The sequence below is a fragment of the Chiloscyllium plagiosum genome, chromosome 14 (genome assembly GCF_004010195.1).
Source record: "Chiloscyllium plagiosum isolate BGI_BamShark_2017 chromosome 14, ASM401019v2, whole genome shotgun sequence".
In the NCBI taxonomy this organism is placed as follows: domain Eukaryota; kingdom Metazoa; phylum Chordata; class Chondrichthyes; order Orectolobiformes; family Hemiscylliidae; genus Chiloscyllium; species Chiloscyllium plagiosum.
In genome coordinates, this window is record NC_057723.1 from 70,997,458 (window position 1) to 71,024,270 (window position 26,813).

The following is a 26,813-nucleotide window of genomic DNA, read 5'->3' on the forward strand; positions in this document are numbered from 1 at the left end:
TTTATTTATTTAATAATTTCAATCTCTGTTTCTCTTCTTTCCCACTTTCCCTCTCCCTGTCCCCTTTCTTCACTCCCCCCTCTCCCTGAACCCTTTCTTCACTTCTCCCTTCCCAACTGCTTCCCATCCACCTTTCCCTCACTTCTCCCTCTCCTCCTCCTGTCTCGCTATCACCTCCCTGTTCCTAACCTGTTATTATCACTTCCCATTATTCCCTTCCCCTGACTCTAATCCTCTGTTCCTCCCTTCATTCAAATTAAAATTGGTCTCATGCCTGCAACATCTGTCTGTAGACGAAGACCAGAGCCTGCCTGGAAGTTGAAACTCAGATCTCTTTTGCTCAAAACCTCCAAGATGTCATCACTGTCTGGGTGACCCGATGCTCTTCATTGGTCAAGGAATAGAAATTTCAGCTGAACACAGCCCAGAAATTGGAGTGAGGAGGTGAGCAGAAGGGAGACAAGCATGGGTTAGCAGCAACCTGCAGAACTGTTTTGGACAGGAAAAGATGAGAGAGCTGTTGTCCTGGCTTCAAATTAAGGTATATTAAAAAACAAGAAATTACCAGTTCTGTGATTGCCTCCAGTGGTTTACTGAGGAAAACTGATCAGGCTACTGACCAAGCAGAACTTTTGCTTCCCATTTATTTTTTACTGAACTGGAGGTCTTGCTGCAAGAGGAGGAGAGTAGGTCAGATATCACACATGGGACGAGATCATCCAATGTTTGCAAAGGCAATAGGATCAGATAATTATAGTGACTAATCTCAGGTCAGTGCTCTCTTTATATTACACATATGCAAGATCGCACAGGAATCTGGAATATGCCATGCAGAAAACAAACTGGTAACGTGCATGGCCTGGCAGAAGTCTTAAAGGGACCACTCAGTGCAACAGCCGGGCTGAACGTATTCAAGGGAAATTAGAGAAATTAGACATTGAGAAGGTGTCAAGTTCTGAGGTTTTAGAAAAGATATCACAGTGGTCATAAAATGCATCTTAATGTTTTACCAACTGTGCCAGTAGACTCTCACATGACTCAGTGAATTGCATCTTCAACATTCATTGATCATCATTCTCTGTTAATTGTACTCACATCTTGCTTTCTTAATTTTTCTTTAACTCATTGAGGGAACATGTGCTTCATTGATTGGACCATCATTTATTATTAACCATCCCTGATTACTCTTGAAAAGGTGGTGGAGGTCCGTCCTCTTTGACACGTCCATTGGGTCTAGGTAGATCTTCTGTTTGGGAGCAAGTTTGGGATATCCATCCAGCAACAGTTAAAGGAAAGGCAATATATTTCCAAATCAGGATAGTGAGTGACTTGGGGGGGAGGGGGGATTTTGCAAATGATGATGTTCCCATGCATCTGTCCTTCTCTTTCAAAATGGGAGTGTTCATGGGTTTAGAAGATGCTACCTAAGGAGCCTGGGTAAAGTTTTGCAGTACATTTTGCAGGTGGTACTGCTGCTCCTGTACCTCACCTTCTATCCTTTGCACTGATCCAAGCCTCATAACTCACACAACTCGCAGCTTGCACACATTGCCACTTAGTCAGTGATGGTAATCTCGTCACCCAATCAAAGCTTATTACACCCTCTTACACATTTCTGTCTCTCTTGTAGGACAAGGTGGTGTGCAACCTTAGGCAACAGTTACTAAGGTGACATTCCTTTCTCCCTTGGAGAAGTCAGTGCTCACCATCATTGAGCAGTAATGGCTGAGACCAGGGCAATGGCAGAGCTACTGTCACTGAAGCTGATAATATGCTTGCACTTACTCCACTTTACAATCCTATTTCCCTTCATTTAATAATCTCTTCTGACTTGCAAGGTGCAGATGGTGTAAGCATGCATTCCTTGGTTTCTCCCTCTCCTCTTCGCAAACTCTGCACTTGTACTTTTCAGATACCCAAGTCTGTTATCCAGGCAGTTATGGAAGACAAAGAACTGAAGAACAAGAAAATAACGATAAAAAGAAACATTGTCAGTCACTGTCATACCTCGTTACCAGCTCGGATACTGACATTACACATACTGTAAAGGAAAGCTTAGAAGTGGGATCTGTGCATGGTGAGATATGGGACATAAGTGGCCTCCAGCCTGGGCAGGAGAAAGGCAATACAAGTACCAGATTACCAGAGCATGAATTTGTGTATGAGTTCTTCCACAGTCAGATGAGGATTTAATGGAAAAAGAACTATGGATGCTGGAAATCAGAAACAAAAACAGAATTGCTGGTAAAACTCAGGAGTTGTGGCAGCATTTGTGAAGTAAAGTCAGAGTTAATGTTTCAGGTCCAGTGACTCTTCTTCAGAACTGACGGTAGCTTGGAAAAGGTTTATATTTATGCAGAAGTTTGGGTGGGGGAAAGGGGGAGAGCAAACGATGGATGGAGGTAGAACCCAAAGAGAGAGAAAATCAGTAAGACAGATGAAGGAGTAATTTAAAGCCCACCTGGGGGAATGAAGAGCTGCTAATGGACTATAAGTAGCTGACAAAAAGTGTATGAGGTAGCAAGCTATGTGACGACAAGGTCTGATGCGTGGAGGTTGGTGTAAGAACATGGCGTCAGGCCCTAAAATTGTTGAACTTAATATTAAGTCCAGAAGGCTGTAGTATTCCCATATAGAAAATGAGGTCCTGTTCTTCCGGCTTGTGCTGACCTTCGATGGAACACTGCAGCAAGCCTTAGACAGCAATGTTGGATAGGGAACAAGGTGGTGTTTTGAAATATCAGGCAACTGGAAGCTCAGGGTATTTCTTGCGGACAAAACATAGATGTCCTGCAAAGCAGTCACCCAGCCTGCACTTTGTTTCCCTAATGTAAAGTAGACCGTATGTGAGCAGTAAATACAGGAGACTAGATTGTGTGAAGTGCAGGTAAAGTGTAGGTACAGGAAGCAAGGTATGAGGATGTATAGTCAAGGTAACTGTGGGAGTCAGTGGGTTTTTGTGGATATTTGTGGCCAGCCTGTGCCCAGAATTGGAAAAAGACATGCTGAGGAAGGAAATGAAGGCTTCAGAGATGGACCAAGTGAAGGTGAGAGTAGGGTGGAAATTGAAAATGAAGTAGATAAACTTTCCCAATTCAGGACAAGAGAGGGAAGTAGCACTGATGATGCCATTGATATAACCAGAGAAAGTGTTGTGGGTGGAGTCTGGAGTAAGACTGAAACAAGGAATATTCCACATATCCCTTAAAACACAGGCATAACTGGGGCCCATGCAGGTCCACATGGCCACACATTTGATCTGAAGGAAGTGAGAGGAGTTAAAGGAGAAGTTGTTCATAGTGAGGACAAGCTCAGCCAGACAGGGGAGGGTGGTGGTGGATGGGGACGGTTCAGGCCTTTTTTCCAAGAAGAATTAGACCATCCTTATGGGGGATGGATGTGTAGGGGGATTGCGCGTCAATGATAAAGGGAAGGCAGCTAGACCCATGAACGGGAAATTCTGAAACTGACGTAAAGCGGGAGAGAAATCATGAATGTAAGTAGAAGGCACTGGAAAGATGAAAAAAAATCGAGTCAAGATGGGAAGAGATGAATTCCATGGGGTGGGAGCAAGCAGAATTAATGAATCTGCCCAAGCAGTCCTGTTTGTAGATTTTGGGAAGGAGGTAGAAGTGAGTTGTGTGGGATTAGGAGACTATGAATTTGGAGGCAGTGGTGGGGAGACCACCAGCTGAAATGAAGTTACTGATAGTGGTGGACACCACACAATGGACTTTAATGCAGTTCTCTCTGTAAAAGGCTGAAGGGTATGAACAGTGAAATGCTTGATGTATTGACAAACTTGCCAGAAAGCCTGGAGTTAATATCAAGGAGTGTTGAGCTGTGCATTACCAACCTTACACGGGCCTCTGGAGTCCATCTTCTCCAACATGGAAGTACTGGTCAACTTCATGTCAATACTTGCAGATCCAGCCATGTTAATATATTCTGATGGCACAGTTTCCAGTTTCTAAACCAGAACCTAGACTTCTGCCATGCAAGCTCAACTTGCTGCCACACAGGTACAGGTAACTGCAATATATATGTTGATACCATTGTTCAAAGGAGCTTCTGGGGTGTCATAGCAGTCCAGCAATCTGTCTTGCCACAGTTCCTAGGTGGAGCTCTGAAGGAGAGGCTGTGACCTTGTGGAGCATAAACCTGATATCCTCTCTTAGGATGACAATCTTCATTCCATTTTGTTCTGGCTGAAATAGCAGACTACTGCAGAAAGAAGCATCATGATTGTTGCCAGGATACCAAACAACGACTTGCATGCAATGCCGCACACCAGCTAGATGTTGAAGAAGTGGAATTTCATTCAACTGTACTTTATCCCAGAGTTGCCAGGCAACACCTACAAAGTGTATCACCTGCTTTGTGTGCATAACACTTGCTTCTCTCTGGCAAGGCAGAGTGCCATGTATTAATCTCTTTGTGAATAAAGTGTCTCAGGGTTATCGTTCATGCAATGGTGATCATTAGGGAGAAGAATTGGTCCCTGAACATCCTCAGCAGATATAGTCTCCTACTGAAAGCTCTTCATATCCTCCCCTCCTCCCTCTTCAAGTGGCCTGTCTTGCTGTGCAGGATTTCTTTTAATTCTTCCTGTCATTTGCTAGCCAAAGAAAGTGAAAATAGCTATATTTATGTTGGGGAGTGAGTTCTTTGTATAGTGTCTCTGATCCTTAGCACATGTTAAACCACTTGATGTAGACTTCAGAAACTTCAACCAATTCTGAAAACCAGCAAACTCTTCTAAAGATATAACTGAGTTGGTAAAATTCAATCAGCAAGTTGATGCTCCCTTTAAGACGATTGAATTCTAACTGCTGCTGAACATGTATTCAACTGTGTATGTCTACCAGATGGAGCTAGCTGAAACGTTGAGCTACAAAATGGCAACATTAGAGTTAAATCAACATTATAGATATTGCTCAATCAACCATTATAGATATGTTACGGAACACCTCTGAAGCAGGTGGAATGTGAATTTGGGCCTTCTGTCTCAGAGGCCAGGACACTGTCACTGTGCTACTAGAAGTCTCAAATCGACATGATGTGCTGATTGACATGTGATTTGTCTCTAGCATCTAGTGAACACTCCCTGCATGCATGCTTATCACATATGACACAACTCACAATGTAATTACACTTCTGGCATCAGGCAGTGGGATCCACACTTGGCAGCAGCAATATTCTGATCCTTTCTTTGAATCCTGGTATGATTCAAATATGCCCTCAATCTATCTCATCTGCAACACAAATTGAATTCTTACTGCAGTCAGGTACCCTGAACTAAATGAAGCACTCCAACAGAAACCTGAGCAACGTATAAGCTAAGCATAATTTAAATATTGATTAAAAAGTGACATGAAGTCAAAGCTTTTCATTTTGCATTTATCCCTTTCAACCCCTTCATTATTTTTCCCTCTGTACCAGTTTCACTATGTTGCTTTGCCCACGTCCCTTTGCAATTTCTGCACATTCTTCTTCACAATTTGAAATATCCTCTAATTTAGATTAATCAGTAAACTTTGATTGTTATTATTCCTATCTCTCCAATCTGCATCTACATTTATATAAGTTGGACATAGAAGGGTTTCTGAGGGATGCCACTATTGCTGTAACCTTTTTGCCTATATGTCAAGTCTCCTAACTAGTCAAATAAAAGCAAGTTACTGCAGATGCTGGAAATCTGAAACAAACACTGAAAATAATGGAGGTACTCAGCAGATCTGTGGAAAAAGAAACAGTTAATGTTTCAAGACTAATATGATTATCCTTCAGAAAAGATACTACAAGCAGAGTTATTGAATATTTGTAAAGCAGAGTTGGAGACACAGGGAATGGTAGGGTATGTGACAATGTCATTGGACTAGTAAACCAGAGCCCTGGCTAATGCCGTAGAAACATGAATTCAAATCCCACCATTGCAGATGATGAAAATTGAGTTCAACTTTTAAAAGTTCTAAAATAATGATGTGACTGTTCTTCATCTTTGTTAAAAACCCCCAACTGGTTCACTAATGCCCTTTAGAGAAAGAAATCTGATGTCCTTACCTGATCTGAGACAAAAATAAACTGCAGATGCGGGAATCCAAAGTAGACAGGCAGGAGGCTGGAAGAACACATCAAGCCAGGCAGCATCAGGAGGTGGAGAAGTTGGCATTTCAGGTGTAACCCTTCTTCAGGACTGGAGCTGCAGATAAAGGGGGAACACAGGGGCAAGGTGGTGAAGTGGGGATAGGTGAAGACAGATAGAGGGTACGACCTGGTTGGTCAATGGGAGGAATTAATCCAGTTGGTGGCAGAGAGCATTGGAAGGGAGACGATGGGGCTGGGAAGGGAGTCAGAGGATAGGGAGGGAGGTTATTTGTAATTGGAGAACTCAGTGTTGAGACCCCTGGGTTGTAGGGTGCCCAGGCGAAAGATAAGGTGCTGTTCCTCCAATATGAGCTGTGGTTTGTTTTGGCAATGGAGGAGGCTAAGGATGTTCATGTTGGAAAGGGAGTGGTTGAAGGAATTGAAACGGGCAGTGACTGGAAGGTTCGATAGATGTGACTTTAGACTCTCAGTCATGGAGCTGACTCTTAACTCCCCTCTGGGAAATTAGGAATGGACAATAAATGCTGGCCTAACCATTGATGCCTGCATCCCATGAACGGATTAAAAACAAATATGTTCTTGGTAATAAAGGCGATAAAAAGTTATTAGAGTAGGCAGGAATGTGGATTTGGATTTGAGGTTTCAATCACATCAGATTGTATTAAATTGTGCAGAATGTTTGAAGGACAGAATGTGCTGCACCATGTTCATTGATTCATAATTGTTTAGATGTCAAAGAATTGTTAAAACTCATTGGAACTGAGAAAACTGCCAAGGGAGTTAAATCCTTAAAACAGTATGTCAAGTTTAAAATAAGTGTTTTCTATTTCATTTGTGCTCCACAACTGATTTTACAAACCAACATTATCATAGTGGGGTATCTGTAATTTAACAGCTGAAGTATTTAACATCCTATATCGATTGTTGAGATTGCACCCCTGTTACTCATAACCACATTTGCTGCTTCCATTTTCAAAAACAGATACATGAACATTGAAGTTGGGCGTAGCACTAAAGGTGTTTAACCTTCTTGAGACAAAAGTAGATGAGTGCTTGGTTTGGGAACTGTTTTAGGCTTATAAAAAGAAGTAGAGTTAAAGAAAATGAATACTGTATGGAATGTGATAATTCTTGAGTTAGAAATGTCATGTGAAGATCTGTATTTAATGGAGTCGATTACATTGTCAGAATGTCCCCCAAATGCTTCCAGTAATGAATTATTTTTAGAAACAGAAACAGAAATTGCTGGAAAAGCTCAGATGCTGCCAGACATGCTGAGCTTTTCCAGCAACTTCTGTTTTTTGTCTGATTTACATCATCTGCAGTTCTTTCAGGAATTATTTTTAGATTTGTACACTTCAAGATATCTGCCACAACAATGAGTCATTTTTCCTTCCTTGAAGTTAGCTGAAGAAGAAAGTTATCCAAGTTAACTCCAGTTATTTACAACATTCATTGTAATCATTTGTTTGCAGCAGAACAAGTGGCTGGATCTCAGTTTGACATCTCATCAGAAAAAATTGCATTTCATTAAATGTATTACTCCTTCAATCAAAATGCAAACTTTTCTCGCATACTATAGTACTCCTCACAAAAAAAACAAGGAAACTGCTTATGAAGCACATGAGAACTCTTGTCAAATCTCACAAATCTTCTCAAAACTCATGAACTATTCTCCATAGAACATGAAGGAGAAGTGGTCTGGGATAAGCTCATGGACAATCACTATTACTTGATGCTACCTTTGCAGGGTCTCTGTTACTATTCAAGGAGGGTGATTCTAAGAGTAGGCCTCACTATTAAGTTCTGCTTCTGGCTAAAGATGATTTAGAAAGACATTGTCTTACATTGTAGAAGATTTTATCCAGAGTTCATGTAACATCTAACTCAAGAAGATCGACTGATATTGAAATTGTGGTAATTAAAGAATCGATGTGTGTCATTTTATCATTGAGGAGCAGATTATTTTATTACTGTGGAGCAGTTGGTGTTAAAATCAGCAAAGATATCACTACATCCTGAAGCTGGTTCTAATGCACTGAGTTATGTCTTATTTCTAGATATTTTTGCATCAGGCTGTTGTTATTACATACCTACGGAGCAGGATGAACCTGATCCCAGCCCTCCTAGCACAAAGGTCCTAGCACATGGCCACTGTGCCACAAAAGCATCTCCTGTATTATTTGGAGGATACTTTCTAATCAACCTGCTCAGATATGTTAATACACATCTCTGGAATAGGCAATACTTAAACCCAGGCCTCCTCATGGTCCAGTGGTAGGGACTCTATTCACAGCACCACTGTGTTGATTGTATATGGATTGATTTTAATTGTATCCAGGTTTGCAAATTAACTGAAGATTCAATTGGCCTCTATATTACATTCATGCCTCAATGTCCTTAGAGAGGAAATAAGCAGTGTCCACCAATACTCTCGATGCCTTTCAAGAGAGGTAGGCCTCACAGTGGGTAGAGTGCTTTATCTCTTCATCAAACTACATTTTGATTTAGCCCCTTCCTCCTGTCTCTAACCCTGTCCCACCCACCCCACCTTTTGGTGGTTTGCAATGCCCTTAACGGGCTTTGTATATAACTATCTAATTGGCTACATGGGTGATTTACTGATGGTGGTAAATAGTTAAAAACAAAAAAAGTCACAATGGTTTGGTGGTGGGAAAAATTTTTTTTGTATGTGATAGCACTTCCAGTTATATGAAAAAAGCAATTGACCCCTCTGTGACAACTCCATTTTAAATTAAGTCCCTGTCTCTCTCTTTCCTCCCTCGCCTTTAGTGTCAACCTCTGCCATTAACAGGCTCTGCAGATCAGTTGAATAATTGAAACATGGGTAGTTCAGTGATGGTGGATAACAGGTGAAAAGTAACACAGATGATTTAGTGTTGGAAAGAAAAACATTCAGTTGTGCGAGAAAGTACTTCTGAATATAAAGCAAAAATTGACCCCTATGAATGTGGCACAATGGCTTTTAGACAGGAGGCCCAAATTAAAGTTTACCTGCACCAAGGATGTGTAATAATATCTCTGAAAAATACCTTGGCCCTTATGAAGTGCTGCTGTGTTGCAAGGTAGTGTCTCTACGTCTGAGTCAGCAGGGTCTAGGGTATTAATAACATCTCTGAATTGGCTGAGTAGATTAGATTAGATTAGATTCCCTAGAGTGTGGAAACAGGCCCTTCGGCCAAACAAGTCCACGGTGACCCTCCGAAGAGCAACCCACCCAGACCCATTCCCCTCTGACTAATGTACCTAACACTGCGGGCAATTTAGCATGGCCAATTGACCTAACTTGCACATCTTTGGACTGTGGGAGGAAACCCACGCAGACATAGGGAGAACGAGCAAAAATCCACACAGACAGTTGCCAGAGGTGGGAATTGAACCCAGGTCCCTGGTGCTGTGAGGCAGCAGTGCTAACCACTGAGCCACCATGCCGCAATATTTTGCCTCCTATGAATAGACACTGATTTAAACTGCTGTTGATTGGTGACAAGGTGCTGGTTTATAACTGTGCAGCTAAATGCCTCTAACTGTATGTAAAGTTGATTCCAATTCAATCCTTCAGCAATCAGTTTTCTGAAAATTAGCATTCTTTGTTTAAGCCTGGATAGTCAACTGCTTTCAGGTGACCCATGGTAGAAAGGTAGTGATTTGAATAATCAGAGGATCATAGAGCTGTTCTTTCAGTACAGAGAGAGGCAACAGGTGATGAGTTTAATTTGAAGGTCATCACGCCTTGGACAAGTGGCAGGATTGAGAAGGCTGGACCTTCATGGTGACCTCAGCTGGTGTGGGAATTGAACCATGAGTTGATATCAGTCTGCACCGCAAATCAGCCATCCAGACAACTGAGCTAGCTCCCCTCCACCCATCCCCCAGTGGCCCCCAATATTTAAATCTGTGGATAGCAAATATATATGTAATCTCCATTTAAATTTTACAATGCACGTGGAAGTTTCCTTAAATACTGAAACTCACCTGGTAAATAAAATCAAAAAGAGGTCGACAACTCACGGAGCTCGTCATCATAGCATCAGTGGCTCAATAACTGTGTTACGTTCTGGGGAATTTGATCTGAATGGATTCACAGGTACAGAATGAATGACCTCATACTGGACTCAATCTCACATCACAAATGCATCATATTAGAGTTCTAGAAATCCCTTGCTAGAGATGTGGTTCTTAGAGTTTATTAGATTATGTCTACTACCTAATTCTACAATTCAATTATTGTTCCTACTTCTCCTAATAGGTGGAAAAACCATACTCATTCAAAGTACATATTGCTCAATTAATTACTTGGTCAATATGTACTTTGAATGAGGATGGTTTTTCCACCTATTATGCTATTTCTGTGGCTGTTCTCCCCACTCAATGATAACAATCATTTTGTCCCCATCTGAGGGTATAGTGTCAGATGTCCTGCAATATATTTTGCTGATTTCTAGGTCCATAAAAAATATTTACATCCATAGGCAGGTCAGGAGAAATACTCAACATTTTGAGTTATGACCAATTGTCCCTTCACCAATTGTGTCCCTTCACCAATTGTCCCTTCACCAATTGTGTCTTTCACTTTATCTGTCCTACCTCTTCACGATCATTAAGTGACAACTGTGAAGTATGTGAAGCGTAACACAAACAGGAATGCTGGGAAAATTCAGCTGGTCTGGCAGCATCTGTGGAGAGAAAGCAGAATTAACATTTCAGGTCCAGTGAATGTTCTCTCCACAGATACTGCCAGAACGGCTGAGATTTCCCAACGTTTCTGTTTTTCTTTCTGATTTCCAGCATCCACGGTTCTTTTGTTTTTTATGCTTAGTAAATTGAGTATGTTTAGCTGATTTATTCAGGCTTAGGGAATTACTCACACTTAAATTGAATGTTCAAAGTTTGTGAGAAGATTTGTAGCTCGGGTGCTCGTTGCTGTGGTTCTGTTCGCCGAGCTGGAAGTTTTTGTTGCAAACGTTTCGTCCCCTGTCTAGGTGACATCCTCAGTGCTTGGGAGCCTCCTGTGAAGCGCTTCTGTGGTGTTTCCTCCGGCATTTATAGTGGCCTGTCCTTGCCGCTTCCGGTTGTCAGTTTCAGCTGAAACTGACAACCGGAAGCGGCAAGGACAGGCCACTATAAATGCCAGAGGAAACACCACAGAAGCGCTTCACAGGAGGCTCCCAAGCACTGAGGATGTCACCTAGACAGGGGACGAAACGTTTGCAGCTCGGTGAACAGAACCACAGCAGTTAAATTGAATGTCCCTAATTAGCTACACTAGTGTGATTTTCCTTTTCCATGTTCTGTGAAGAGAAGACAACAGATCACTAGAAAGTACAATGAAGAAAGTGCTTTGGATGGAGATCCTTAATTTAAATGTAGATTAGAAAATCATAGAATGTATTCATCTATATAGTAAATGTGTTGAGTGTTACGCTGACATCAGTTGGATCAATGGTTTTCAAAATATCCTAGCACATCTGCCTAAATGCATACATTGCAACACCTTGTGGCATCTGGCCATCACTTGGACAGCTCCTTGGCATTTTGTTCACTAAGACATTGGCTTTGGAACATAAGGGTAAGAACCTCATACAGCATATGGTGTTATGCTGTGTCTGAGTAAGCAAATTAGAATAGAATCCCTACAGTGTGGGAACAGGCCCTTCGGTCCAATACGTCCACACCGACCCTCCGAAGAGTACATTTACTCTTGACTAATTCCCCGTAAAGTTCGCATCCCTGAACATTAATGAGCAATTTAGCATGACCAATTCACCCTAACCTGCATCGTGGGAGGAAACCAGAGCATCCAGAGGAAACCCACGCAGATATGGGGAGAACGTGTAAACTCCACACAGACAGTCGCCCGAGCCTATCAAGACACCTCAGGATCATTTATGTTTCAATTAAGTCACCTTTTACTGTTCTAAACTCTAGTAGTTACAAGCCTAGCCTGTCCAACTTTTCCCTCGTACCAGAACCTGTCCATTCCATGTATTAATCTAGTAAATCTTCTACAAATTGCATCTGATGCATATATATTCTCCCTTAAATATGGAGGCTAATCGTGTAACAGTACTCCAGATGTGATCTCACCACTACCCTGTATAACTGAAACAGGGCCTACCTACTTGATTCAATTCTCTTCACAACAACTTGTAAAATTCCATTAGCTTTCCTTGCTAAAACAACCTTATCAAGCTCTTGATAAATCAGCAAAAATTATATACAATACCTCAAATACTGTGATCTACTGCAATGCCTGGGAATTTATGCTGTAAAGTATAACAGTAACATGTATTCCCCCTGCATTACACTTCTATTACTGTGTGTTTTCACATTGATTTTAGGAGGAGTGTTGATGTTTTTTATATCGATTTTTTGAGGTGTATTGATGTCTCAAAGCTTTGTTTCAACAGGGTTTACTGCGGTTATGCATACCCTTTGGTTATCCGGAATATTTGATCAACCAGCACAATCCTGGTCCAAAAAGTTAAAAATCACACAACACCAGGTTATATTCCAACAGGTTTAATTGGAAGCACACTAGCTTTCGGAGCGACGCTCCTTCATCAGGTGATTGTGGAGGGCTCGATCGTAACACAGAATTTATAGCGAAAATTTGCAGTGTGATGTAACTGAAATTATACATTGAAAAATTGATTGTCTGTTAAGCCTTTGATCTGTTAGAATACAGTGATAGTTTCACTTCTTTCATATGTAAATCACAAAACCCCTTTTTTTAAAAGTTGCATTCTCGAGTTAGCTGTTCACAATGGTGTTAGCTAGACAATATGTTGAAGGTGTTAGCCTCCTGTGTTCTCTGTCTAGTATCTGATGTTTAGATTGATTCTAATCTAAAAAGTGAGATAACAGAGTTTTACATAAATTCATGCAGTTTTTGAGCTCAGAGTTCTACATGAATGTAGTACATTCATGAAGAAGTGAAATTATCACTGTATTCTAACAGATGAAAGGCTTAACAGACAATCAATTCTTCAATGTATAATTTCAGTTACATCACACTGCAAATTTTTGCTATAAATTCTGTGTTACGATCGAGCCTTCCACAATCACCTGATGAAGGAGTGTCACTCCGAAAGCTAGTGTGCTTCCAATTAAACCTGTTGGACTATAACCTGGTGTTGTGTGATTTTTAACTTTGTATACCCCAGTCCAACACCGGCATCTCCGAATCTGGTCCAAAAAGTGCTGGTTAATAACATGTTTGCTCTAATGCCATACCTTGTTTATTCTTCCTGCCATAATGGACAAACTCATGTTTTTCCACTTTATATTCCATTTTCCAGATCTTTGTCCACTCACTTAACCCATCTAAATCTTTTTGTAGCCTCCCTATGTCCTCTTCACGATTTGCTTTCCTATTTTTTTGTCCTCAGCAAATTTTGCAGTCCCCTTCCTAACATTTCAAGACACTTACTCCGCCATTTGTGGTCACTGTCATTTTTCCCCATTGCATACTTCTAATTTCCAGCAGAATAGAAGGAGAGATAAGTGTTATTTGACAGATGGTTTTCAGCCCCTACCTCTGTATGTCAATGATCCCTGTACATCCAGATCCCTTTCCTGATAGCCCTTCCTGTAAACCCACTTTGACTTTGATCTCCCCAAGTCCCTACCCAACCTGCACCTGACCCCCTTTCATCCTCAATCCCCTGGCATATGAGATGAACATGCCAAGTATGGTCATATACAGTCCCCCACTTGAAGCCAGAGCACTCCCAATCATGGTTGAATCCCCTTCCCACATTACCCCCTTCCCATATCTGTTTATCATATCCCCCCTTACAAACACAGTTGTCCTCTTCATAATTATCATTTGTCCTTCCCCCAGCCAGAAGTTGCCAAACCCTGTAAGTCTCCTTTATACAGTAATGACACCCATTGTCTACCTCCTCATTGCCACTTTCTCCTTAGTTTTTCTGAACTGACCAATGGCTTTGCAATGGCACACTGTCTGGTTTGACCTAACCAGCCGCCCTGGACGAGAAATGCCCAGCCACATGACTGATGCCTATAGATCTCCCCGACTGTATTAGCCCTAGCCCTGGCCGCAGCCCCATACTGAGTGCTATGGAACTGCAGGACTGACTACCCTTGACTTACAGTGCCAAGAACCCTTGACTAATGCATGCACACATTATGAACACTGGCTTCATCATTGCAACTGTTCATATTTCAGATGCATTTATCTTCCTGGATAAAGAATCCAATGCCTATGAAAAGACAATTACATTATTCCTAAATGATGGAAAACTAGACTTTGACTCCAACTATAATTATTATAGAAAATTGAGGTTTTAGTATGTTCCCAAATGAAAAATCCTAGCAGAAACACAATCATGAATTATCACAAACAATAAAAGACTACTGGAAGCATCTGAATGGACTCACTAAAATACATAAACTATTTATCTGCAGCTGCAGAAGATCTTGAGATTTTACTTGCTGGAACTTCATAAACTTTAACCAAGTGTATGCAGTGGACTATTTTGATAGATTACACAGAATGTACATTACAGAAACAGGTTTGTGGTAGCACGCACACTCTCACAAGCCTCATTTCACCTCTCTTCCTCTCCTCCTATCAACATAACATTCTGTTCCTTTTCTACCTCATTTATTTACTGAATTTTCCCTTAAATGCATTAATGCTATTTTCCTCAGCTACTCAATATTGTAATGAGTTTTATATTACAAGTTATTATGGGTAAAGACATTTCTCCTGAATTCACTTGTATTTATTTATGAATATCTTATACTTTTACCTCCTAGTGTTTGCCTTCCCCACAAATGGAAATATTTTCACTACATCTACCCTATCAAATATTTTCATTATCCTAAAGGCGTTCAATGGCCTCTCAACCAGGGATTTTCAGTCTTCCTTCATAAGCACAACCTCAAAAATACTCATTAAACAAATTGGATAAGCATGCAATATAAGCATGCATTACCAGTGGTAGTGATAATATCTCATTGAGGATGTGTTATATGGATGGCATGCTGATATGATGTTTGCATGACCTGACTGAAGAGTGAACACTTGCAATCTCATCACATTGATGTTTATGTGCTCAGTTCCCTTCAATATAAATATCACATTGTGCCCATGATCCTCTTCAAAGCTAAGATTAGTAACATTAGTGGTTATACTCTGCTTGGGACTTCAAGAGGTCAAAAGCATAAGAAAAATCACAAAGACAAATTGTAGAAATCAAATGTGAAATTAGGTAATATTCAAATTTGACAACAGCTTAGCATTTTGAAGGGAAAGGCCAACAAAAGTTCAACTGGGATCCTCCATCAGTTGGGCTAATTGAGCCAAAACAGATTGAAGTCAGAAGTTCAATTTTGCTAACAAGCATTTTCATGAAATGATAATTGAAGGAATGCAAAAGCTGTGTCAATAGATGTTAAAATATGGATGAAATTATTGTAATACATAACACAGGAGTTAAAATGCAGCTCAAAAATAGAAGAAAAGCAGTAAAACTATATAGCAAATCAGAAAGACATCAGTGAGCTAAATATAATAATATAATTGTACTGAATTAGAAATCTGTACAATGATACATTGTTATTGACTCATATAACTTTGATGGTAATCATTGTGAATTATGATACAATTCTGCTTGTTGGAGTTGTTCACACCGACTGCAGTTTACTGTACATATTCCAAGTAATAGAGATTTGGCACTGCATAGAATTTCATGGTGTGCTGATGAGTGGTGTTAGTTGTGCTATTGTAACTGCTTACTGTAGTGATATCTATGATTATAGGATTTTTTTTGGCAGTGTCAATTAAGGCTAGGATTTATCTAACTCACTATGGATCAGCCTGTCTTTTATACAGCACCTGGATTTTATATACAACGTTGGTCAACATGCCAGCCATTTTCCACTGTCAAGAACTGAGGACTAATTATGTAAATTAAATTAGACACTTTAAAAATCCCACCACATTTGCAGCAACAATGGTCTGTAAAACTGAAAATTTCAGTGTCTTAATGAGTGCGAGGATATTGAAAGACTGAAATACTCAGATCAAAGAATGATTTATGAGTGAATTATTTCATGTCATTCTCAATTAATTTTAGATATTACAATTTGAAGTTGAAAACAATATAACATATTTCAGCTAAATGCATAAATATTGGTTCTGCAATGTATAATGTCTTGATTCTCCAGCAGGTCAAAGCCAACCTCTACGCATGCCAGTTGCTCAAGGTCCTCGTCCAAATTCAATTATACTTTATCCACAAACAAACCCTGTCCAGGTTGGTCTTCCTACGCAGAGTATATCTAACCACCCCACTGTGCAACCCACTTGTCCTCCAGGACACGGTAGAAGTGAGGTCCATCATGAGGTTCCTGGTCCAAGTGCGGTGTCAAATTGTTCAGAGCAAAGGATACCTACGATGTCAGTGGATATTGGCAAAAGAAATTCGACAAATGAAATTAATAACACCCACAATAGAGTTACTATACCTGAAGTACCACCACAAAAGGAGATACCTACTGTTGCCAACTGCCCTAGAAATCCACCACCAATGCCTTCAGCAACTCTTCCACATCCACATGCTTACCAACATCCACCAATGGGGCATGCTGCTAATCTCTTCGGAGCTGCTGCCCGATTTCCTTTTCATCATCCTTATTTCTTGCCTGGACCACCGTATTTCCCCTCAAGGTATGTAGAATCTAAAATAGGATTTAATTTGTACAGAAACATTGCACCAGTTGAGAACTGGAAATATATTTGCTTTAAATGGTTCTGTAAGGTAACCTAGTGTGTTATTGAGCCCTGAAATTCAAATGGGATTGTGTGGTAATATATGCTTTATAGGATATTGCACAGTTGAGGAAGCATACTGGATGCAACTCTATTGAGGCCCATTTTCTATGTAAGTTAAGGGCAAGCAGCATAATGCACCAAGATAACTCACCTCCAATGCCTGGTGCTTGTTGCACCAGGGCCTTCAGTGAAAGAGTTTGTATAGCATGTTTCCTGAACTGTGCAATGCATATTGTGCCACTTTTGGCAGGCAGACTGGGACAGCTGCTGTTTTGCTGCCCTTATAAGCACAAAACAGTTGTCTTGGCCATGCAAATGTATTTTGGGGTTATAGTTTCTGGCATTGGGCTGGGGTAAGTGGTGATTCTGCTCCAGAACTGGATCTTTGGGGTGCAACAGATCATTAAAGACAGACATTTAATAATTACCTCATAAGCACACCATCACTCCCCCCACCTTCTCTTGTACCCATGGAGCTCTCCAAGTACATTATGAAATAGTCACTAACAACATTTCCCAAATATTTTAAATCGACAGTCTCATTATGAAGTAATATCAGCTCACAGTTCTGCAGGTATGGCCAGCATGTAATGCACATTACCAGTCTGTTGTTCATAAAATGGCTGTTGAGAGAACTTGGTGACTAAGTAGTTGATGCTCACTGGGATATAAGATTTATGATAACTGTTACATGTTTTGCACTCTCTACTGGCTGTGGGTACAGCATATACGTCTGTCTAATTTTGGCAGCAGCTAACAACTGAGGGAGACTGTGGCAAGCGGTATTATCAACGGACAAGTAGCAGATACCCAGCTGAATGCTTTAATAGCTTGGTTTCAGATTCCACTCCAGCAGCTGGCGGAGTTTAAATTCAATTTATATTTATGCACCATTTTAGTAGTGGTGACAAGTTCACTAATTTTCATTAGGGAAAGAAATCTGCCATGTTAACCCAGTCTGGTCTAAGTGTGACTCTGGACCCATAGCATTGTGGTTTATTTTTAATCACCCTCTGAAATGGCCAAACATGTCACTCATTCAAGGGCAATTAGGGAACAGCAATAAAAAACAACTTTCCATAGAAGGATAAAAGAATCTCAGTGGCTCCAAGGCTTGCTTGTACCTCATTTTCAAATTTAACATGAGTTATGGGTGGTAATTTTTATGATGTGAGGGCTAGGGAACTTTTGGGGGGAAAGTAAAGGAAAAGTAACAGATTATACTTTATATCTGTCCTTGTTGTGCTTGGTGCAGATTTTGTATGTTATTTTGATATGTAAAATTAAATTACTAGGGTTTTTGTTTGACCAGAGAATCTCTGATTGAGACTAATGGAAATCTGAGATTTTAATCAACTGTGCGTATTCTTAAAATTTTATTGAAACTGTCATAAGTGTAAGAATATAAGACATGGGAGCAGGAGTAAATATAGCCCATTGGACAACCCTGCCATTCAATATAATCATAGTTGATCTTTAACTTTAGATCCACTTTGCCACTTGCTTCCCATACAATAACTTACTTATTTGATGTAATCTGGGCACTAATTAAAAATATTAAGATTCATCATGTTGTTAGGAGCCACAACAAGGAATTAGTGCCCATTGATAAATGGAGGCTCAATGTTTTGCATTCAGTATTCCTGAAAAATCCCCTCATTAGCTAATTAACACTCTGTCATTCTGCAAAAATGCATTTTACCATCATTCAGCACCTGGCCGTGTATCATCTCTATGAAAACAGCCTTAAAATGCTACAGATTATTTTCCAAATCTAGTGAAACTTCAAGTACTTCTTCATTTTTGTAGCCAGTTTTCTACATTTTACCTTTTTTTTGTCATTTAACATGCATTTTTTGGCAAAGCAGTTTGGCAATGAAGCAGACGCCTATTGGTACCATATCCAACTAGCCTTTTTTGATGTGTACCAAAACATGTCCTCCAGCATACATTATCTTCAGCTTGCTAGATCATGTCAGTAATCACATTGATCCATCCTGTTTTCAACACTACACCGAAATACACATGCACATTTTTATTCCAGTACAGTAGTCAGTTTTGGTTTTAATAATGATGATTACTATCTTTTAACTCTTCTAGAATTCTTGATCCAGAAAGCTCAGTGATAAACCAAATTGTACGTTGTCATTATTTTAGGCTACGACTGTTTCATGATTTTTATATGAATGCTATGATTAGCAGCTGCTCTGTTAACTCATTTTTCTCTTATAACTCCACTGACAATGATCTCTTTCACTATTCTAATCCATTTGATCAATATGAACATCACATTTCTAATACGCTAGATCAGTTTGATCCTCTGCTCTGTAGATTGCACTAACGTTTTTGATGCTGATGGTGTCACTCATCGTCATCAAGATGTATACTTCTAAATTTATCCAAGCTACTTGTCACAAGTCATTTCTTCAAAAAGAAAAGAGCTTTAATATAGTATTTTTCACAACCTCAGGGTGCGCTAAAAACCTTTACAGCCAAATAAGAATTTGCCCTTGAGATATAGTAACTTTGTAATATAACAAATATAGCTGCAGTTAACTTCCAAAAACAGCTAGATATTAAGTTTAAATGATGCACCAAGTAAGCAGTAGCAAGATGCAGCACTTTCGTGAGGCCAGAAAGAATATTCCTACCCCAAAATATTTTCAGGATGGTTTTGAAGCAATCTTCAGATATGTAGGACAGGAAAGCTTGTGGTATTCTGACCTTTGCAAGAATATTTGAGTACAGCAGCAAGAGTATTCCACTGACCCGTATAGGGCCCTGGTGAAACTGTACCTGGAGGATTGTGTGCAATTGTGGTCTCCTTACTTGAGAAAGATATACTTGCCGTAGAGGTAGTGCACAAAAGATTCATAAGACTGATTCTTGCTATGGCAGACTTGTTACATTAGGAGAGGTTGGGTTAACTGGGCTTGTATTCACTGGTGTTCAGAAGTATAAGAGGGGATATTATTGAAATGTGTAAAATTCTGGCAGTGCTGGACAGACTGGATGCAGGTATGATATTTTCCTGGGTGAGGGATCCAGAACAAGGGATCATGATTTCAGGGTACAGGGAGGCCTGTTTGGGTTAAGATAAAACATTTTTCCACTCAGATAGTGATGAACCTGTAGTGTTCACTGCCACAGAAGACTGTGAAAATTCAGGCACTGAGTTATACACTTAGGAAAGAAGTGGGATAGATTTTTACAGACTAAAAGTATCAAGAAGTATAGAGAGAGAGCCGAGAGAAACATTAGGCAAAGGAATCAAAGATTGTTCGGGGTAGCTTGGAATGTGGAATTCAGAACAAAATCAGTCAACAGAATGGCAGAGCAATCTCATGGGGCTAAATAATCTACCTCTGCACTTCATTCATATGGAATATGTTCCAACGTATATTCCTAACCTTCAGTGTGGCAATGAAAATCTTATTGCTTTCAATTTTCAAATTGGTCAGGCTATATTTACCATTAAGCATTGCCTGGGTGAGGTTCAGAATGAAAGATTTAGTGAGAATAACAGAACTCTAAATCTTTTCCATAGTTTGAAATTATTGGAACCTATTTGGCTGCAAATCTCCTCACTAGATTTTCTGCTGTCTGCCAGACAAGAAAAGCAATCTCCAACAGTTTCTTCCTGTTTTGCAGAGCTTCATCTTTTAGTTTGTAACCAGTTTCAAATGGATTAACATCATGTGATCTCAACTGTAAATCTCATAATCTCTCTATTGATAAAATTATCCCATCAAAATAATCAGAATTGTTCTTCTGGGCCCCATGTTCTCTGCAAAATAGCTTTGATTAAGTCTAAACACTTCTCCCACATCTGGGGAGAAATTATTAGCAGTTAACTCCAATTCCCAGACATGATACAAGATAAAAATAAGCGTGTAGATAATTCTTCACTCAACCTACTCTTTCTCTCCTTCCCTTTGCCTTTTGCACCATTAACTATTTTATTGCAGTTCTCTGGTTTGTGCTGTTGTAAGCTTTTCTTCCTATCCCTATTTATTGGTACTGATGTGAAGTCAAAACAATTTCTACTCTCTGTCATTCCAACATTCTAAATAATGGATTTCTGTCGCCTCCTTACCTTCTGCCTTCCTTTCAGTTCTAAAGTCCCTGCTGTCATAATTACTTACTACCTCCCTATTTGTGTCCAATTCTTGTGATATCTTGTACAATAGAGCCTGATGTTTCACCTGTGTCCTTCAATAACAAATGTATCTCTATTTTAAAAGGCACTGGCTAGGAACTTCTAGCCAAAACCCTTTTACAATAAAAAGCTAGCATATCACTAGCTGGATGTAGTATAAATTTCTCCAGAGCTACTCTGCACTTGCTCTGATAATTTCAAGATTTCAGCAGCTGTGCCCCAGCATGTGTTGACATGCATAAACGTAGCATAAACTGAAGGGCTTATCTCATGCAATGCACTTCTATTATTTGCTCCCGAGCAACTCTTGAAACCTGTGAGTTTCCACATCCAACATTTTAAGACAAAAAGATGTTTGCACAACCAAGCCTTCTACAGTCAACCTCCAGCCCTTTTCCTGGACATCAGAATGATTTAATAAACTCCAGACTTAAAACCAGACCATGTTAGGAGAGAACCACGACAATGTTTGCAAGTTCTATCTATACTTCAGCTCGCCTAACAGCTGAGATCTGGATAGTAGCCTAAATCATCCAAAGTGTCTTTCAAAGAGGTAGAAATTGGCATGGTCAGATGTTTGAAGGACAATAACATTAGGAATATAGCTTTACATAACAGTCACGCTGTTGTGCTTTCCTGTTTTGTTTGTAGTATCCTCCAAACCATTTGTACCCCTTTGTAACACATTCAATGCTCCTGTCAGATAGTCAGTGACCATATAGTATTGGCAGACATTGAACTGAGTCTATCTCTTTTCCCTCTATAGTACCTGCCCTTACAGTAGGCCACCCTATGGCTACGGTGATTTCGCAAACAGTATGTCTGAATGCCTGGGCTATTATGAGGACCGCTACCAGAAGCATGAAGCTATGTTCTCTGCACTCAATCGAGATTACCCTTTTAGAGAGTATCCAGATGACTGTCAACGCAACACTGACTCCAGGAGCAATAGCAGCATTGAGGAAGGACCTCACTCCAACAGCCTGGGAGGAGAAGAGTACCTGAACTCTGTGCCACAGTTAGATGTTGGTGCGCTGGAAAATGTCTTCACTACCCCAATGTCTGCTCCATCACAGCCACAAAGAGTGGAGATGGTCCATAGTGATGATGAACAAGAAGGCAAAGTATTAAAAAGTCTGTAGCTTAAAAAAAACTATTCCATTTGTTTTAAGCATACCATCATAAAAAAAGTATCTCTTTGGAATGATGATTCTTTTATTTATAATAAACCAAACTGAGAATTCACAGTTTTGTCTCCAAACGGGAGCACTTGATGTTTATAACATCCATGCATGAAAATAGTGAGCAGTAAAAATATAATTTTAACCTTTGCACACAAAAATACAGAAAGAAAAATGTGTTGGTGTTACAGATTGTTATTGATACATTTTAAAATGCCTTCACTGACATTTGCTTTTCATTCAGTTGCAAAGTTCAATTGAAACACATCTAACTATTAGTTAGTGCTCGTGATTCTGGTTATTGATAGAGATATGTGAGTGTTGTTCATATTGTTATAATTTTTTTGAGTAATATTTTAATAAACTAACATTAAACATACATTTTTAAAAATAATTGTTTTTTTAATTGCTCCCTTGTCACATATAAAGTTGCAGTTCATTATGGCTTATTTTAAAAATGATAAATGATTACTCTTAGGCACAGAGGTGTAAGCAGGCAAAATGCCAAGGCTATTGTCATTGCCACATTGTGGAGTGTCTTTGGCTCAATGTTCACAATTTCCCTGAACAGTCATTTGCCAACTGTAGGCAGCCTTGCCAGAAGTAGAACAGAGATTGGAGATAGGAAAGTCTGATGCTGATCCTTTCCCTACTGCTCTTTCATACCTAGTGAACAGAGCTGGCACAAAGGCCTGGCAGCAGGTTGCATGCCAACTTCCAGGGACTGGTAGGTGGTGGAAGAGTGTGAAGAGGGGGAGCAAATCTTCCAAAGGTTGATTTCTATATTTATTCAATTCCAGCTGTTTTTTTCATATAATATTATTTATTATAAGCCATCAAGGACTGCTCAGCATTCAAATTGCTGTATTTTTGATTACAGGGAGCTTTCTTAATTTAACATAACTCTGTGGCATAGACCAATTAATTTTATTGAACTTTTTTAAAGTAATAGTTGCAGTTCAGAACATTCCAGTTTTGATGGACGATGAAAGGATGGGAATCAATTTGCCATCCCTAACTTGTAACATTATCACAAATTCATATTTATTGTTATAATAAATATTTATATTTATTGCTGTCCATTTCTGGTGTGATTTTATTGCATGAATAAGGATGCTTCAGACCTCTTAACAATTGCCCAGCATTTTGCCTGGGTTTTCTCCCCGACTTCAGCATTAACCTGTTGTTTTCTCTTTACACATGCTGACTGATCTGCTGAGAATTTCCAGCAGTTGCTGATTTCATTTTGTACCTTCAATTTTAGCAGCTTGTCTCTTTATATCCCAGCATGTTTTGTTTCACTGCTACTCTTAACCAAACTACTTTTTCGAAATTTTCTCAATGACTGACACTTCAGTTTTGTCTCCTTCATTTTAAAGGAATACTTTTGCCATTTTAAAGGGGTCATGAAAAATCAGTTTTTCACTCTCTAAGTAAGCAAGGTACACATAAAACTTGGTGATTTTATATTGTTGGAGATCATCCCTTTGTGTAAGATTCAGCCCACAACGATTCATCTTTTGTGGGCATCATCTTTGCACCAGCAAAGCTTACCACTATTCCATTACATAAAGTGAAAGCAGTCCCCACAGCCAATAATCCACTCGTTTAATGTAAAGCTCAGGCTAACAGAAAGTCAACTTTCAGTTTGAAACCTGTCTCTTCTGAGTCAGTTGTTTTTGGGGTACAGTCAAAGCCTCTGATGCCCTCCTCTTTAGGAATAAAAATTGGCAGTGATTCATGTCAGTAACAACAAGGGAAGCTGGGACAATATTTGGTAGGTGATTTGATCGATGAGGTATTTAAAATCATGAGAGATTAGTACAGAGTAAATGGGGAAGAACTGTTCCCATCCAGAGATCTGCAGGTTAGGTGAATTAGCCATGCTAAATTGCCTGAAATGTCCAGGGAATTGCAGGGTTACAGGGATAGGATAGGGGCAGGTTCAGGGTCGGATGCTCTTCGGAGAGTCAGCATGGACTCAGTGGGCCAAGTGGCCTGCTTCCACACTAGGAATTAGTCATTAGTGGATGAATTGAAAACATATTGGAAGTAAAAGAGCAATAGCAACATGTAGAAAATCGTTTACATACAGGTAGTGCCGCTGAACTGAAATGTACTGCCTGAGAGTACAATGGCTTCAAGTTCGAATGTAGCATTCAAGAGAGAATTGGAATGTCATCTGCAACACCACAGGGAGATGGTGCATGAGTGGTACTAGGTTAATTTCTTCTTTGGAGAGCCAACACAAACACAACGGGCCAAAGGACCACCTCCTGTGCTGCCCCCATTCTGTGATTTTGTGAACTCCTGCTCGGAAGTCAAAAAATCACACAACACCAGGTTATAGTCCAACAGGTTTAATTGAAAGCACTAGCTTTCACAGCGCTGCTCTTTTATTAGGTGCTTCATCAACCACCTGATGAAGGAGCAGCACTCTGAAAGCTAGTGCTTCCAAATAAATCGGTTGGACTATAACCTGGTGTTATGTGATTTTTAACTTTATCCACCCCAGTCCAACACCGGCATCTCCAAATCCAGCTAGGAAGTGCTGCTATCTGAAATTTGAGTGAAGACAGATATTGGCATGCTTCCGTTGGCTTTTATGCTTAAACAGTTTACTGATAGCATAAATAAAAGACACTTGTACCAGATACGGTAGGCCTGCAGAACTGTGTCCCAGGAATGGAGAAGACAAATAATGGCCATCTTTAACTTAGACCTTTATCAGAAGAAAAGAACCAAACACTACGCGTAGTAATAATTAAATAGATACAACTGTTTATACTCTTTGACACTTTTAGTCTTACTCATTAACTTCATAGATTACAGCAAAGACGTTAGTTGAAAATTAAAAAGCAGGACTTCAAAGATAATTTCTGGTTTACTCCTGCTTCTATAGGAATTGAAGAATAGAGGAGATGAATGCACAAGATGGTGTAGAAGGAAGGACTATGGATTCTTGCAGCATTGAGTACATCCCTGGGGGAGTTGGGCCACTGTACAAGTTGGGCAGGTTACGTTTGAACAGAAATTAGACCCACATCTTAGTGAGGAGGTTTGCTGATGATGTTAGGATGGATTTAAAGTATGTCGGCAGGGGAATGGGATCCTGAAAAGTAGCTCAAAGGGGGGAGAAACTGAAATTTCTAACTGGGATTAGAAATTAAAACATAAGTGACTCTGGAAGGCAGCTGAAACACAGAATAGATAAGAAAGAAATTTAGTTTCGCAAGACTAAATGGAATATATATTTAGTACAAGACCCTGAGGAATAAGATAGTTAAGGTGAGGGTTCAGATAGTCATACTGGAATGTAATATCATTGCTATGACCAAAACATGACTGGAAAATGGGCAGCTCAATCATCTTGGTTATAGGGTAGTCAGATGAGGAGGATAGAAGAGGAGCGGGGGCTCACAATATTGATCAAGGAATTAATCATAGCGGTGAGAAGGAAGGATCATCAAATGAGATGGTATGGTAGAAGCAAAATATACAGAAGGGGCAAAAACACTGTTGGGCATGTACTATAGGTTTCCCAAACAGAGAGAAATAGAGAATCAACTATGCATTCTCTAAATTTTAGAGAAATATAGGAAAAATAAGGCAGTAGTATGGGGATTTTTAACTATCTGAATATTAACTGGACTAGGTTAGTGAACAAGATATAGAGGGAATAAAGTTCTTAAATTACATTCAGGAGAACTTTTTTAGCCAGTAGGTTGAAAGCCTAACAAGGGAGAGGGCAGTTCTGGATCTCATATTCATATTCAGAAATTCCAGCCTTGGGCAACTGCCTGTGTGGAGTTTGCACATTCTCCCCGTGTCTGCGTGGGTTTCCTCCGGGTTCTCCGGTTTCCTCCCACAGTCCAAAGATGTGCAGGTCAGGTGAATTGTCCATTCTAAATTGCCCATAGTGTTAGGTGCATTAGTCAGAGAGAAATGGGTCCGGGTGGGTTACTCTTAGGAGGGTCGGTGTGGACTTGTTGGGCCGAAGGGCCTGTTTCCACACTGTAGGTAATCTAATCTAATCTAAAAAACTGAGCCTGGGCAAATGGAAGGCGTATCAGTAAGGGAGCAGAACTCAGTTAGATTGAGGATAGCTATTGAAAAGAATAAGGATTGGCTAATTTTAGTAAGGAATGATTAGGAGCAGCTACTTGCAGATAAACCTGTGGTGGAGGAAATAGCAAGAGCTCAGGACAAATATGTTCCCATAAAGACAAAGATTAGAGAACTCTGGATTTAAAGGGACATCAAGATAAGGATTTTTAAAAAAAGGAGACACCAAGGGTTCAATACAGCAGAATCCCGAGAGGAGTTGTTATAAAAAATACGATTGGAGAGATCTTCAAAAGAAAATTAGGAAAGCAAAGAGAGTAGAGAATTTGAATATTTCCGAAAGTGGAATGGTGTTCGTCATATAAGGACAGCTCTATGCCATCCGTCATTCAACGGTCTACAGAAAGAGCAGTCTAAACTTTGAAGGAAGGCTTAAAGAAACAGCCTACAGCTTCATAAATGCCAAACTCTC

At 39.9% G+C, this 26,813-nt stretch overlaps 1 protein-coding gene across 1 annotated transcript in view; it reads left to right on the forward strand.

The window, feature by feature from the left end:
* The window catches only part of LOC122556859 (transcription factor SOX-30-like), a 35,933-nt gene extending 13,696 nt beyond the window's left edge, over nt 1-22,237 (forward strand). The window contains exons 5-8 of the mRNA XM_043704113.1: nt 8,169-8,284; nt 8,513-8,561; nt 16,330-16,831; nt 21,862-22,237. Coding sequence (XP_043560048.1) covers nt 8,169-8,284; nt 8,513-8,561; nt 16,330-16,831; nt 21,862-22,237 — 1,043 coding nt within the window. The remainder of the gene's footprint in view (nt 1-8,168; nt 8,285-8,512; nt 8,562-16,329; nt 16,832-21,861) is intronic.
* The last annotated feature ends 4,576 nt before the right edge of the window (nt 22,238-26,813 follow it).